This window comes from Camelus ferus, chromosome 13 (genome assembly GCF_009834535.1).
Source record: "Camelus ferus isolate YT-003-E chromosome 13, BCGSAC_Cfer_1.0, whole genome shotgun sequence".
Taxonomy (NCBI): Eukaryota; Metazoa; Chordata; class Mammalia; order Artiodactyla; family Camelidae; genus Camelus; species Camelus ferus.
The window spans coordinates 56097471-56112895 of record NC_045708.1 but is presented as its reverse complement, the minus strand read 5'-3'; the positions used below and the strand labels follow the sequence as shown (position 1 = coordinate 56112895).

Here is a 15425-nt window from a genome sequence, read left to right as displayed (position 1 = left end):
TTGCCTCCTCTTCTTTTTTCTCAAATGGTCTAGAGAAAGGTTTGTCAACTTTACGTTTTCAAAAAACTAGTTTGTAGTTTCACTTATCTTTCCTATTATTTTTAAGTCTGTTTCATTTATTTCCATTCTGATCTTTGCTATTTCCTTCCTTCTACTAACTTTGTACTTATTTTCTTCCTTTTCTAATTCCTTGAGGTGTAAAGTTAGGTTGTTTGAGATCTTTCTTTTTTCTTAACAGGTGTTTATTGCTATGGACTTCCCTCTTAGAACTGCTTTGCTGCATCCCATCCCATACATTTTGGTATGTTGTGTTTCCATTTTCATTTGTCTCAGGATACTCTTTGATTTCTCTTTTGATTTATTCTTTGACCCATTGATTATTCAGTAGCATGCTATTCAATCTCCACATATTGGTGAATTTTCCAATTTTCTTATTGTAAGTAATTTCTAGTTTCATACCATTGTGTTTAGAAAAAATGCTTGATGTGATTGCAGACTTTCTACATTTATTAAGACTTGTTTTGTAGCCTAACGTATGATCTATCCTGGAGAATGTTCCATATGCACTTTAGAAGAATGTGTATTCTGCTGTGATTGGATGGAATGTACTGTAAATGTCTGTTAAATCTATCTGGTCTAATGTGTAATTAGGTCTAATGTTTCTCTCTTAAATTTTCTGTCTGGATGATCTATCCATTATTGAAATTGGGGTTTTGAAAGCCCTATTATTATATTGCTATTAATTTCTTCCTTTGTATCTGTTTCTATTTGCTTTATACATTTATGTGCTCCAGTGTTGGGTAGATAGATATAATTTTTATATCCCCTTGATAAACAGATCCTTTTATCATTGTATTGTATTTGGTTTCAGCTTTTGGCTTAAAGTCTATTTTGACTGACACAGGCATATGTTGTACACCTGCTTTCTTTTGGTTTCCAGTTGCAGGGAAAATCTTTTTTCCAATCCTTCTCTTTCAGTCTAGGTGTGTCTTTAGGATGAGACCTACAGGTAGTATATATTTGAGTTGTTTTTTTTTAATTCATTCAGCCACTCTATGTCTTTTGATTGGAGAATTTAGTCCATTTACATTCAGTTATAATTATTGATGGCTATAGACTTACTATTTCTATCTTGTCAATTGTTTTTCTGGCTGTTTTATAGTTTTTTTATTTATCACTTCCTTTGCAATTTGATGATTTTCTGTAGTGATATATTTTGATTCTTTGTATCAACTGTAGGTTTTTGCTTTGTAGTTATCATGAGGCTGTTATAAAATATCTTACAGTTATGACAATCTATTTTAAGCTGTACTTTGTGTGCATACAAAGGCTCTATATTTTTTTACACTCCCCCCATATTTTATGCTGTAATGTATTTGAAGTCACAATTTATCTCTTTTTATATTGTGTATCCATTAACAAGTTATATAGTTATAGTTCTTTTTAATACTTTCTTTTACCATTTATACTAGAGTTATAAGTGATTTACCCACCATCATATAATTTTAGAGTATTTTGAATTTAACTGTATATTTACCTTTATCTGTGAGTTCTATACTTTCATTCATTATCATGTTACTAATTAGCATCCTTTTGTTCAGCTTAAAGAACTCTCTTTAACATTTCTTGTATGGCTGGTCTACTGGTGATGAACTCTTTCAGCTTTTGTTTGTCAGGAAAACTCTTTATCTCTCCTTTAATTCTGAAGAACAACTTGGCTGGCATATTTTTCTTTCAGCACTCTTAATTTATCATTCTACTTCATTCTGGCCTGCAATGTTTCTGCTTAAAAAAACTGCTGACAGTCTTATGGGGATTCCCTTATGTGCAACAAATTACTTTTCCCCTCTGCCTTTACTTGCGTTTTAACTTTTGAAAATTAATTTTGTGTGTCTCAATGTGGATCTCTTTAGATTCATCTTTTTTGGTATTCTTTGTGCTTTCTGGATCTGGATGAGTGTTTGTTTCCTCAAGTTAGGGAATTTTCGGTCATTTGAATATGTTTTCTGCTTCTTTCCATCTCTTCTACTTCTGGGACCTCTATAATGTGTATATTGATGGTGTCTCACAAATTCTTTAAGCTAACTTCACTCTTTTCATTTTCTTTTTGCTTCTCTGATTGGATGAATCCCACTGCCTTGTCTTTGAATTCATTGATCCTTTCTTTCACTAGATCTACTCTGCTGTTGAATCCCACTGTTGAATTTTTCAGTTCAATTATTATACTCTTCAGCTCCATGAATTCTGCTGGATTTTAAAAAATATTTTCTATCTCTTTGTTGAAATTCTCACTTTGTTCATGCATTGCTCCCCTGACTGTGGTCAGCAGCTTTATGATCATTATTTCGAATTCTGTATTGGGTAAATCAATTATCTCTGTTTCATCAATATCAGTTTCTGGAGATGTTATCTTATTTTTTTAATTTGGAACATAATCCCTTGTTTCTTCATTTTTTTCTTGATTCTTTGTATTAGTTTTTGTGCATTAGATAAAACAGCCACCTTTCCCAACTTGAGACTAGTCTCATATAGGAAATGAGCTTCATTAATTAGCCCAGCCTGAGCTTTCAGTTCTCTCAAACCTTTGTGACTGTCCTAGTCACCATAGTTAGTTTAGTGGCAATTAGTAGTTGAAGGTGTGCCTAGACCTGTCAGTGTCCCAAAGGGGAGAATCACAGTCAGAGCCTAGATGTAGGCAAATTAGAAGCTAAACCCTCAGGTAATTGTTTGGAAAGTATGAAGTTAAGCCCCTTTCCAGGAGAAACTGGGAGGTGGGTATTTGCCTGCTTCCTCTGCACTGAACCAGAATGTATAGCTGGGGGGGGGCATTCCTTTACAATTTAAACACTGATTATTTGTTTTCTACAGTTCTGAGGGACTCATGAATGTAAGTCCTGTTGGCTCTCAGAGCCAGACAAAGTGGTGTCCAGGCCTTAGGCAGTAGCTGCAAAAGCTGGGGCACAAGGCATGTTTACAAGCTCCTTCCAGAGAGATGTTGGTGACCTGGTTTTATGATTGGAGTGAGCTAGAGAGAGAAGGCAGTGGAAATACCCACTAGCTCCCCCTGGCTCCATGGAGGATCACAGCTAGCCTCTAGAGTGTGTAAACTGGAAGCCAGACTTTCAGGCAACAGATTGCAAAGTGTGCCATTAGTCCCCTCCCAGGGAAAGACTGAAAGATGGGCATTTTTGCCTGCTCCCTCTGAGCTAAGCCCTGGGGGAACAGTGATTGTTAGCATAAGTACCTGTTAAGCATCGCTTGTTTTTATAGTCCTATAGAACTTGTGAACCCAAGCCCCTGTGGCTTTCAGAGCTAAGTATTGGGGGGTGGGGGAGGAGTCTGTCCTTTTGGTGGGAGCCTTAAAAGCTGGACTCCTTGATGTGCTGTCCAAACCCTTCACTCCTCAGGGAGAAGCTGAGATTTGGGGTATTGTCCCAATTATATGGTACTGTGCCAGGGGTAGGGTTTATGGCAAGTGTGTCTCAGCCTTTCCTACCATTTCAGTGTGTGATTTTCTTAGTTGCCTGATGTATAGGAGTCACTCAGCTTGTTTCTGGATTTATCCCAGAGGAAACCACTCCATGTATAGCTGTACCTTCAGTCCATCTGTGGGAGGAGGGAAGTTCAGGAGCCTCCTATATCACTATCTTTGTCCCTCCTGCAAAGGACTTGCATTTACTTTGCTCTAAGAACATATATAAATGGTGAATAAACACGAGAAAAGATTCTCAATATTAGTTATTAGGGAAATGCAAATCAGAACCATAATGAGGTACCACTTTATGCCCATTAGAATGGCCACTATCCAAAAAAGTGAAAAATAGCAAGTGTTTATAGGATGAGGATAAATTGGAACCCTTGTGCATTGCTGGTGGGAATGTTAAAACCATATAGCCACTGTGGAAATCAGTAAGGTGATTCCTCAGAAAGTTAAAAATTTTGATTGCCATATGACCAAGCAATTCCATTTCTAGACATATACTCAAAAGAATTGAAAGCAAGGTCTGAAACAAATACTTGCACACCAATGTCTACAGCAGCATTATTCACAATAGCCAAAAGATAGAAACAACCCAAATTTCCATTAACAGATAAAAGAATTAGTAATTATGTGATATATACATACAATGGAATGTTATTCAGCTCTAAAAAGAAATGTAATGATGAATCTTGACAACTTAATGCTAAGTGAATAAGCAAGACACAAAAGAACAAATATTATGTGATTGCACTTACATGAGGTATCTAGAAGAGGCAAATTCATACAGACAGAAGCATGATAGAGGTTACCAGGGGCTGGGAGAAGGGGAGAATGAGGAATTATTGGATATAGAGTTTCTATGTGAGAATGAAAAACTGATAGTGATGATAGTTGAACAAAATTGTGGACATACTTAATGCTACTGAATCGTACACTTAAAATGGTTAAAACAGTAAATCGGATAGATGTTTTACTGCAATTAAAAAATTTAAAAGCCCATTTAAAAATTTACTATTATTTTCTTGATTCATAGAATTTGCAAATAATTAATAGATGTAAATATCCCCTTCTCATAGAGGCCCAGAGCAACATCTCTAAATTCCTAAAATGCTGCCTGAGATGCTGTTTCTGGTGTTTGGAAAAAGCAGTACGGTTTTTGAACAGAAATGCCTATGTTATGGTAAGTAGATTATTTTTTGTTTACTAAGCTTCTTCTTTGCAAACCCAAACCCCATGTCTACATTTCCATCTTCAAAGCATTCATATATCAGGCAGCTGAATTTATCACCATGTTGATATAAGAATCTGTGAATCCAATGCATGATTCAGGGCTATGTTTTCCTAGTTGGGACAGTAACTTAACTGTACTTCATTATTACCTTCAATATATTTTTGGAGAGGAAAAATATTATACCTTAGAAATACAAAAATTTGCTAGATAGTTTAGTGGGAGGAAAGCTTACTTAGTCTGTGTTTCACTCTGAGAAAATATTCTTCTAATTGTGGGATTTATGTGTTTTTAAGGAAGAGTCTGTTTCTTTTTATGATTCTTATGTTGAAATGTTTGGAAATTGACAATGCCTAACTGAATTTGTTACTTATTTCCTGTGGGAATATGGAGGCTCCTAAAGAGATTTTTTTAAATAGGGGATCCAAAAACTATTCTAAAATTTAGCAACTACAACCTTGTAACACTTGCTTATTATTCCCAGTAACATAGGATCTGGAGGGATGACTCAAATAGTCATAGACATTCAGCATCATTAATGTACCTCCAGTAAGAATATTGTATTGAACCTTTTAATCAGTAAATCAAGTTTACTGGAAGGCATTGTGTTTCCTGAGTCTAATTTTTAATGTGAATGCTGCAACATTTAACCCATTCAGTAACAAACCATAGCCAAAACACTTCAAAGACAGAAGCTATATCCTGGGATTTGAGAAGAAGAGCTACCTCTGTTTGCAGCTGTCTAATCCCCACGGAGTTTAAGGGCACACAGCAACTGAAACACACCTTATTGTCAATAACTCTGAGAGCTGAGGACACACAGTTCCCTAGCCTCCCACAAACCCAAATGTTGGAAAAGAAGAAAGAGAGTAGCTGTATGAGTGATAGAGAATTAATTTATGTTCCTGCCACTGGATTGTCTGTTGTTCTTGTTAAGTTATGTTACTGACTCCAGGATAAAATCAACTGTCTTCCTCAGATCGCAATATATGGCAAAAACTTCTGCAGGTCAGCAAGAGATGCTTTCAATCTGCTGATGAGAAACATTTTAAAGTAAGTAATCAGGTTGAGCATTGCAATAAATGATGTGGTGAACCTTGAGCATCCATACTTCACATGTTGTTATTTAAAGTGTTGGTGGTCTTATTAGATATGAATATTATCTTTTAATTTAATAGATTTAAATCTTGTCCTTCACACCACTAATGTCTTCTTATATCTTAGAATTATTCATCCTATCATCCACCTATGCCTTTAAACCCATTGGCACTTACTCATTTTTATTATCCCTTCTGCTCAAGAAATTCCCTACATGAATATTATCATCATGTTTCTGACTATTGCCCTCCTCCCAAAACTCCTCCTCTGAGTGAACAAAATCCGAGAACAAATGCAGCCACCCTCAGGATTCAGGTCCTGCAATTAGAGAGCGAGGCTGACACCACCAGTAGCACCTGACAGCCCTACAATGCCATCTTCTGTTTACTTCATTAAAAATAAGTCAGAAATTCACTCCTGGGTTCTACATTCATTTCTTGCATGTAATGAATGCCAAATAAAATTTCAGCAAAGACATATCAAAACGAATTCATGAATTATTTACTATCATAAATTTCAAGGAACAAATGTCATTTTAACACGAAATTATACTTTCTTTTTTCTGATTCTCAGAGTTGCAGTTATGGATAGAGTTACCGACTTTGTACTCATCCTGGGGAAGATTCTAGTTGCTGGGTGCATAGGTAAGTAGTAACAGTGGTAGCAGTACTAGTAATACTAGTAGTAAAAGCAGCAGTACTCAGGTAGCAGTAATGACAATAAAAAGTTTGACAGGTGCTTAGAAAAGCTTCTTTACTTCAAAAAGCCATATTCCTTTGCAAATGCGTAATATAGATGTTCTGCCTTTTCACTGTAGGTGTCCTGGCCTTTCTACTTTTCACGCAAAGACTCCCAATGATTATAGAAGGACCAACATCTTTAAATTACTACTGGGTACCCTTGCTGGTAAGAGCTGATGTCCTAGTAAGTTTGGGCTGCTACAACAAAAAAAACCGTAGCCTTGGTGGCTTAAACACCAGGGCTTTATTCCTCACAGTTCTGAAAGCTAAGTTCAAGATCAAGGTGCCCACACATTGAGTTCCTGGTGAGAGCTTTCTTCCTAATTTGCAAAGGGACACCTTCTTGCTGTATCTTAACATGTTGGAGAGAGATATCATGTCTCCTGTTTTCTCTTATAAGGGCACTAATCTCATTCATGAGGGCTTCACTCTCATGACCTAATTACCTCCCACAGGCCCCACCTTCAATGCCATCACATTAGGGATTAGGTTTCAACATATGAATTTTGAGGGGACACAATTCATTTCATGAGCATCTGGGTAATATTGACTCTGATTTATCAGAGATGGCAAAATAAAGCCAAAAAGGAGTAAAAGAAATAATGTTAGCTAACACTGCTTTCTGCCAAGCTTCATTCTGCTTTAGAGATTGGGTTCCTTGGAAGCAACCCCCCTGAGACAGAGGATTGCATGCAGAAGGTTTATTATGAAGTGTTCTCCTGAGATGCACTTGAAAAGATATGAGGAGGACAGGCCAGGGCAAAAGAAGAAGCTGACCCATTCTGCAGGTATAACTGAGGCCTTACACATAATCACAGGAAGTTCTGACAAAGGGACTGGGCCTTCGTACGCTGCAGGCAGGCATTGGCCAGCGGCTGCCGTCTGAACAGCTGTGTAACGTTGGGTGAGGCAGTGCCCTGCAAGGAGGGCAGTTCCTAGTGAGAGAAACAGCTGAGTCATCAGCAGCCTGCATTCCAAACTACTAGGGGATAGATGCAGCTGGAGAGGACCTGGGTAGAGCCCTGTAGTGTCTCTTACAACGTATTAACTCATTCAATCCATGTGTCATAATGTCATACTCACATTCTCCCCTTCTCCACTAACAATTTTATATGGGAAGCAGAGCGGTTAAGTGACTTGCTGAGTGTGTGCCTGAGCTGTGATTCAAACCTGGGCAGTTGTGTGCTCTTAAGCCCTAACGCTTTACTGCCTCAGTGTGCAGGATCCTAAATCGGGTGTTTTTGGTAGGCATTGGGAAAATTATAAGAAAACTGGCAGGTAATCTAGTACATTTTCTTTAAATCCCAGTACAAAGGCATTCAAAAACATTATCATTGAATTTTTTAGGTTTCTATATTGAAATCTTTTCCAGCACACAGTCCTTCAAAGCTTTCTCATCATGACGTCATTTAAAGCTGCACCGTTGTTCCTCTGGACAAGTTAATGACATCTTCATTCTCTTCTTTACTCTACAGACAGTCATCATTGGATCTTACCTAATTGCACATGGGTTCTTCAGCGTCTATGCAATGTGTATTGAAACAATCTTCATCTGCTTCTGTAAGTTTTCAGTATATGTGTTTTCCCCCTTGGTGGATAAACGGAAGATCAAAGGTTAAGACCCCGTGTCCTTAGCTGGCTTGTGGGTTTGCTGTGACCTGGCTGCAACTGCAAAACAGTGTTTATTTGGAAAGAGACATTGTTTAGTAGGTGCTTTTTAAACCTTAACAGCCGAGAGATGGATTTCGCAAAGCACAGGGAAGTCCACTACTGAAATGAACCTCAGGCATCATGGCATGGTGTTAGCATGAAATTATTTTTAAATTTCTTAATCTTTTCAAGTTTATAATAATGATTGGCTTCTGTTGTGCTTTATTAACAACTGAGGACATAACTTTGAGGGCTTTGAGGCTGGACTTTGGGAACTCTTTGAAGAGAGCCTTTACAGGTTCTGATAAAGTCAAGCTGGCAATGGTTTCAGACACGTAGGGCCAGTTCACACTAGGTGACACAATGACAGAGAGGCAGGATTTGCAGAGATGTGCGTCTAGGAAATGGCTAGACCAACTCTGATGCTTAGAGTTAAGATACTTCACTAGAGCTTTCGGCACTGGTTTCTTCACTGTGTCTCTGTGTGGCAGGTGCAACTCAATGTATGCAGAATGGATATGTTTTCTATTAGTACCTCATCTAAAAAATACCTGGAGAACGTAGTGCCCATCAGGAACTTAACTGGGCTTCACCTTCAACCTAGAAAGAGGGGTCAGCAGGTGAAACAACAGAACTTGTTAGCCCTACAGCTAATACTGTCTGAAAGATTATTTCTCTGGCATATTGCTTTTAAGAGAAGGAGAGAAAACATTCTATGACAGGGCATTACTGAGTGATCCACTTGTATAAAACAAACACTTTTTTTTTAGTGTAATCCACAGCACCAACTGCATGCTGGGGTCAGGAGAGGAGACAATAACTTTAGGAGATCTATTGAAGGAAAGGGCCTTCTAAAAAATGGTTTGATCTTATTTTTTTTCTTTTTGAACACTTAAAAATCAATTTGCAATAACTAGACAAAGAAAGCAGGAGAATTTTGTATACAAGGTAGCCCTTCCTCTGGCTATGAATGAGACCGGAATGTTTAATTCCTAGTGCCACAGTATGATTTGTCAGGAAAAGTCATTACAAAATACCACATGAACAAACTTCCGCTCAGGTATGAGATGGAAGAAGCAGAACAGGAATAAGGGAGCCTAAGACATAGAAGAGACAGAGCTCTCGAACGTTCAAAGATTTCTTCTCTCATCTTCATTGCTAATCTGAGCCATACTGGGAGATCCCACAGGGGTCTTCCCTATTCTTGTAACTTTCTCAGAATGTATCCCAGGAAATGTCTAGAACCCATAAGTTTCCAGTCTTTGGCAAATCTTTTGGATTTTGACAGTGGATTTTAAATCTGAGCACTAGGAAATGTTTTCCACTCATCTATATTAATAATTGCCAATTTTTGAAAATCAGGTATGATTTCAGCCTTATTCAACACATTGTGTGTTGAATGTGAATAGTTTCCTTTTGGCTATTCTTGTCTTTGATAATAAAGAACAAGAGAAACAAAACTGTATTTCTTGTCCCTCTCCAGCTGTTACTATGGGCAACATCTAACTTTGGAAAACATTCTTCTTAAATGATGCTCTCAGCCAAATTCTGGTTGTGTGGAACTGTACCTTTCTTAGGTATGTGTGTATATATATATATATATATATATATATATATATATATACACACACACACACTTACCTATTATCTTGGCTGTCAGAAAACTGGTGTTTTTTTTTTAATGCAAACCAACTGCAAACAGTTCATTTATAGAAGCAGCATCCTTTCAACATTACAAGGCAGTGAGAATTCTGGTCCCAAGGTGGAAAAAAAACAATAGTTGTAGATTATTATTATCTTTATTATGTGATCCACACCACAGTTCCTACCAATTCCTCAAAAGTAATAATGATACAGACATACAGTATGTGACATGATATATGATACAGGAATACGATTAAGGGAGAAAGAACAAAAATGCTCAGCATCTAACATGATCCCTCCTTAGCTTTTCATTTCCTATGTGAGGAAAGTCACTGTGAGGTCTAATATAAAAATCTGATAAACCAATAACCCAACCATTCCCAAGAGTGTAGGATGAAAATCAATCTAGATTCGTTTCATAAATCTATGACTATCCTATATGCTTTTACATAATTTTCTTATCCTTTATTTCATAATAAATAAAGGCTAAAAAAATAATACTTTAATTACTAGTCAAAACAAAGAATCAAGTTGCAGTTATATATTTATTGGGATATTATCAGCTGTGAATTGTATGTATCTGCAGGAAATTTAATTCCATGCAAACTTCTCCTCGCTTCTCAGCATCATTCTGATGCTTTCCTCCAACCACCCAACAGATGTGTGCTCAGTGAATACCCATCGTTGTATCATTACCTCAGCAAAGCAGAAACGTAAACTCATGTATTACAGAAGCCAGGGAACACTGGTATTAGCTTTTGAATGGCGTCTGAGGCCAACTGCAAGGATTTAGGACAGGACACCTTTTAGTTAAGTAGGATGAGAGTTGAAGTAGGTGTCAAGAGACTGGTCCTCACCTCCTCTCCTCGTTGCCTCAGAGCTTTTGACTTCAGGAGAGTCATTTTACATCCCTGGGTCTCAGTTTCTCCATCTGTAACGTTAGGGTGTGGATTACCATTAAGAGCAACTTTAAACTCTGAAATTCATTTATCCTCTACAGTTACCACACCACCCTTTTTGTTCAGCTTCATCTCAGAGGATGTAGGCAATTTACCTTTCTGAAATGAACAGCCATAGAATTTAAAGATAACACTTTTGAAAGGATATGAAAGGTCTTACTAACCCCTAAACTATCAAAATAAACCTCTTTGGAGGGTGGGTGGCATTTAGGAAGTTTCCGTGCTTCCTGGCAGAGGTTGAAGCTTCGTACTTTGACCAGCATCAGCTACTTAACTGCACTAATTTGTCTTATGTTTGACTTTCTAACACTGCTTTCTCTGATTTTTCCCTGTTCGACTCTCCAATTTATAAAAATGCATATAATTATTCTGCTGCTGCTTGCTGCTTTTGCCTGCTTTGGCTGCTGCATATACAGGTGAAGATCTGGAAAGAAATGATGGATCTACAGAAAAACCCTACTTCATAGCCCCTACCCTGCACGGAATTCTGAACAAGAAGCAACTAGTTCCCCAGAAGCAGAAAGAGTAGAAAAGCTCCAAACAGTGCCACTCATTTTTAAGTAGAAGTTTTGTACATTAGGTCATTTGTAATTTGAAAATGATGCTTTTACATAATGTGAAATTTCAGTGCTTATTCCTAAAAAGCCAGAACCTGGTACCATCTGAGGTGTCAGGCATTTGAACTGGGGTACTTGATAGACTGTGGTCCCCACTGAAGAACAAGGTGTAAATGTCACACATCTTTTTTAAAGTCTATAGCCAAAAGTGTTTCCAAAACTTTTATAACTTGGCATGCTGTTTCCCATTGCAGCAGTTTGATAGCCTTTCTTTTTTATAAATGTGTATTTGTAAAGGATATTCAGGCTATTTTTGAAAGCACTGTAAATGTATAGTCAATTAGCCATAAAAAGATTGATTTCTAGTTAACCAGCATTTGGTACTAAATTTGTAAATATGGTGCTATGGTTATATTTATACTGTTCAAGCTAGTGGACAACTCTCTAAACTGTGACGAAACTTGTAGTAACAGTTCCCTAGGAAGTATATTTCAGTAAATGATTTGAGACCATAACAGACATATACACGTTAATGTCATACAGGTTCCATGGCGAGGGTTGCTAGGTAAAAATTACTGTGGAAGCCTCAGATCCCATTTTATTTTAGAGAAATTATATTTACAGTGAGGTTGAATCTGAGTTCTGGAATGTCATTTCCAATAATATGAACCTCTGGCCACTGTGGAAATATTCTAAACGGAACTGAGATGGCACATAACTCATGCCATTTGTCTGTAACCCAAATGGAGACAAATCCCTATTTTCCCATGCCCACCATATAGAAGATCGGTATGGGTTGGTTTCAAGAGTGATTATATCTTTTATGAGCATGCCTGTTTTTCTAGATTAAAGAGGTCGTGTGGCTCTGTTCGATAAAAGGCTTAATTTTAGTTTAACTTTCAATGAAGAAAGAGAAGAGATAAGTAAGACACTTCAGATTTTCCTCTAAGGAAATATTAGCCCTCCACAGGTACCTCATCTGTACCTTTACAAGGGGCACACTGTGGTTTAGGAAATCCCTTCTGAAGGGTTTAGGAGGAAAGTTATTTTCAAACTCCACCCCTGCTAGCCAGAGCAGCAAACCAGGTTCTGGCAGCCATGCCTTAGTCTTTTGCATGGCGGAGCAAAGCATGAGTCAGACACTCGCGAACTTTGCCTATCCATCTCCTGTGTGCAAGTGCGTATGACATGGCTAACAGTGTAAAAACGTACCCCCTGAAAGGAGCACTGAATCAATAGTATCCTTTTGGCCTTTACACTAAGTTTGCATATAAGGATTATTTATGTCTTGACAGAAAGGAACATGTTGATCTAACATTTTGATCTGAATATGATCCATGTATTCAAGAAGAGTCAGAAATGTATTATGTTACAAATTAATGTAAATTCTTATTATTTAATGATCCTGAAGTGTAGGAACCTAGATTTAGACCGACTTTATAGCAACTTAATAGCAAGAAGCCAGTGAATAGGGAAGCTTTTCAAAATGTTGGTCCTTGTAATGGCCACCATCTTGTTCTTGGCTTACTTTCTTGAGATTATTGTGATCAGAAGTGTCATTTGGCTTCGTATCTTGGCAAAGGGCCTTCTTCATTCTTATACTCCTTGAAGGATAATTCAGAGAAGAGTGATAACCTATATTCCTAGATTGTTATTATGATTGTATTATTCAACAATACGGGGGTCACAACAAAGTTCTAGTAAAATAGTTACCTCTATTTTAACTGTTGAAAAATTATAATGAATAAGTCCCCTTTTACAAGTAGTTGAAAAATTCATAATGATGAAACAAAACAATTTTTAATTTTTTGTATGTATATTAGAATCACTCTGAGAATTTGTTATAGATACCTGTACCCCACCTTCAGAGAGTCTGATAAAAAGTATTTGGGTGTGGGACAGCTTGTGATTTATTATAAAGTTCTCTAGTGGTTCTGATACACATAAAAGTTGGAAAATCACTTGAATAAAATATAAATCAACATGTGTGAAACTAGTTGCCTATTTTCTCCTTATATTTTTGGCTGTTCTAGAAGTTAGCAAATTGATAAATACAAAGGAGATTAACTTGGAGAATTCTAACAATCATAACTTCTGTATTTTAGATTCTTGGTACTTGATGGAGGCCATGTGTTAAATGTTTAACATTAAATCTACTGATTAGACCAGAAAATTCTCCACAGTAAAAGTATTCATTGAACTATATGGAGATACATTCTAAACTTAGCTATATTTTAAGAATATAACCCTCGGGTACAAAGTCATAGGAAAAGGAAATGTCGTTTGGTTCAATATTTCTTAATAATTTTTTAATACTTAAGGAATCTCTAAGTAGAGAAGTTTTAACTATTATGTGCTTAATTCTAGTCAGAAAAAATTTCATTAATTACTTCTTTGTGCCATTGAAATATATAGACTGAAAATGAGCATTATTTTTGAGAAAAAAATTAGAAGCCTCTTTCTTACAAAGAACTTAAAGTAATTGTGAAAAAATCAGAGCAATACTTCTCAAAATTTACAGTTTAAGGATTTGAAATTCACTAAAATTTTACAAATTAAAAAAAACTGTACTATTTAAATTGTTGTTCAGAAGACAAAAGCAATTTGAACAAATATGGTAATTTAGAAGGCAAACTGAGTGCATAATAGTTTTCAGGAACTTGAAGGTGAATTCAGAAATTCTTCATACATCTTTTTTTTGTGTGTATGTAATTTCATTTGCTCTCCAAAATAAGATAAAACTTATTTCCCCAACCATGCAGCTGAGAGGCAGGTGCTATTGGCAGAATCAGACCTGGTACACAGAATGAGATAATATCTTACTGACATAATCACAAGGGCTGATTGTTCTCTTATAGTTATGTTTACAATAATGTTGATGCCAAACTTCGCTGTTTTTTAAAAATAACATTTTGAGCTGCTGTAAAGCAAGTGTGCAGCAGATGGCGATGTTACTTCTCTTACAGTTTTGCGTTGATATTTACCCTGTGCCATTCTTCCTCCTAGTGGAAGATTTAGAAAGAAACGATGGTTCTACTGAAAGACCCTATTACATGAGTCAGTCTCTGCTGAAGATTTTGAAAGAGCAAAATGCACAAACTGAGAAGCAGTAGAAGTGCAAACGCTGGTCATCCTGCAGCGGTGTTACCTCTCCTTCATCTGCTGTGTCTGTGCTCCTCTGGTTTCATAAGTGCTTTGTGTATGGAACACTGGATTCATGACCTTGTTGGCTTTTTGTGCATGTTTTATACCAAAGCTTATACTGTAATATGTGAAGCCATCAGAAGTCGCAAGGGAATTGTTAATAACATGGAACATTTTTTATACCGAGATCTTTTGGTTTGTAATTCATTTTTAAATAGAGTGGCTTGGATGTTTTAAAAATGCTAGTGGATATGTGAATATTGTTTTAAGTCTTAGATTGAAAAATGATACATTGTTTGGATAGCTCCTAATATATTTTTAAAACTACAACTAAATGACTTCTGCAGGGAAAATTGGTAAACAAAGTGAAATAGAAGATTTTAAAGTTTTCCCCACTCCTGTTTGACAGTAAATCAGTAAGAGGAGCGCCCCACTCCAGATTTTGCTCTAAGGATAGACTGTTTCCTATTAAACAAATTGTCAATCATCCAGCCTTTACTACTTCGTCCTCTCTGACAAAGTGCCTTACTGGCTGTTTAATATTACCCAGCTTTTGTGGGCAAGTTTACAAACATTGTTAAAAAAAAAAAAAAACAAACCTGCAATGTTCAGTGACTGAAAGAAGTCTTCTTGCATTTGTTTTCCTCTTCGCCCACTGGTTGGAAACTCCTTGTCATTTCAGTAGGTTTGATATCCTCACTAGACAGAGGACATTTGCAGCATAAACAATTTCCCTTGCGCCTAGTGGACACTCACGAATGTGTACTATACGCAAGAAAAAACCTGAACGGACACTTGTTGGGCTTGTTGTTCTTTTTTTTACTACAAGTGAGTTTAAAATGTAATCTTTTCTATGGTAGATCTTTGAAAATACAATAGGTGCGAGACTACATTTCTCAGTGTTTTACACAGAGTAGAAAGGAA

The 15425-nt window shown here is 36.8% G+C and overlaps 1 protein-coding gene across 2 annotated transcripts in view; it reads left to right on the top strand.

The window, feature by feature from the left end:
- The window catches only part of SLC44A5 (solute carrier family 44 member 5), a 312707-nt gene extending 297612 nt beyond the window's left edge, over nt 1–15095 (top strand). The window contains exons 17-22 of one of the 2 annotated variants that reach the window (XM_032494582.1): nt 4558–4661; nt 5689–5762; nt 6381–6451; nt 6625–6713; nt 8023–8107; nt 14364–15095. In XM_032494582.1, the coding sequence (XP_032350473.1) occupies nt 4558–4661; nt 5689–5762; nt 6381–6451; nt 6625–6713; nt 8023–8107; nt 14364–14470 (530 nt within the window). In that variant the 3' untranslated portion in view covers nt 14471–15095. Of the gene's footprint in view, nt 1–4557; nt 4662–5688; nt 5763–6380; nt 6452–6624; nt 6714–8022; nt 8108–11216; nt 11456–14363 lie in introns of those variants that run through there. The other variant, XM_032494583.1, reaches the window with a different exon arrangement.
- The last annotated feature ends 330 nt before the right edge of the window (nt 15096–15425 follow it).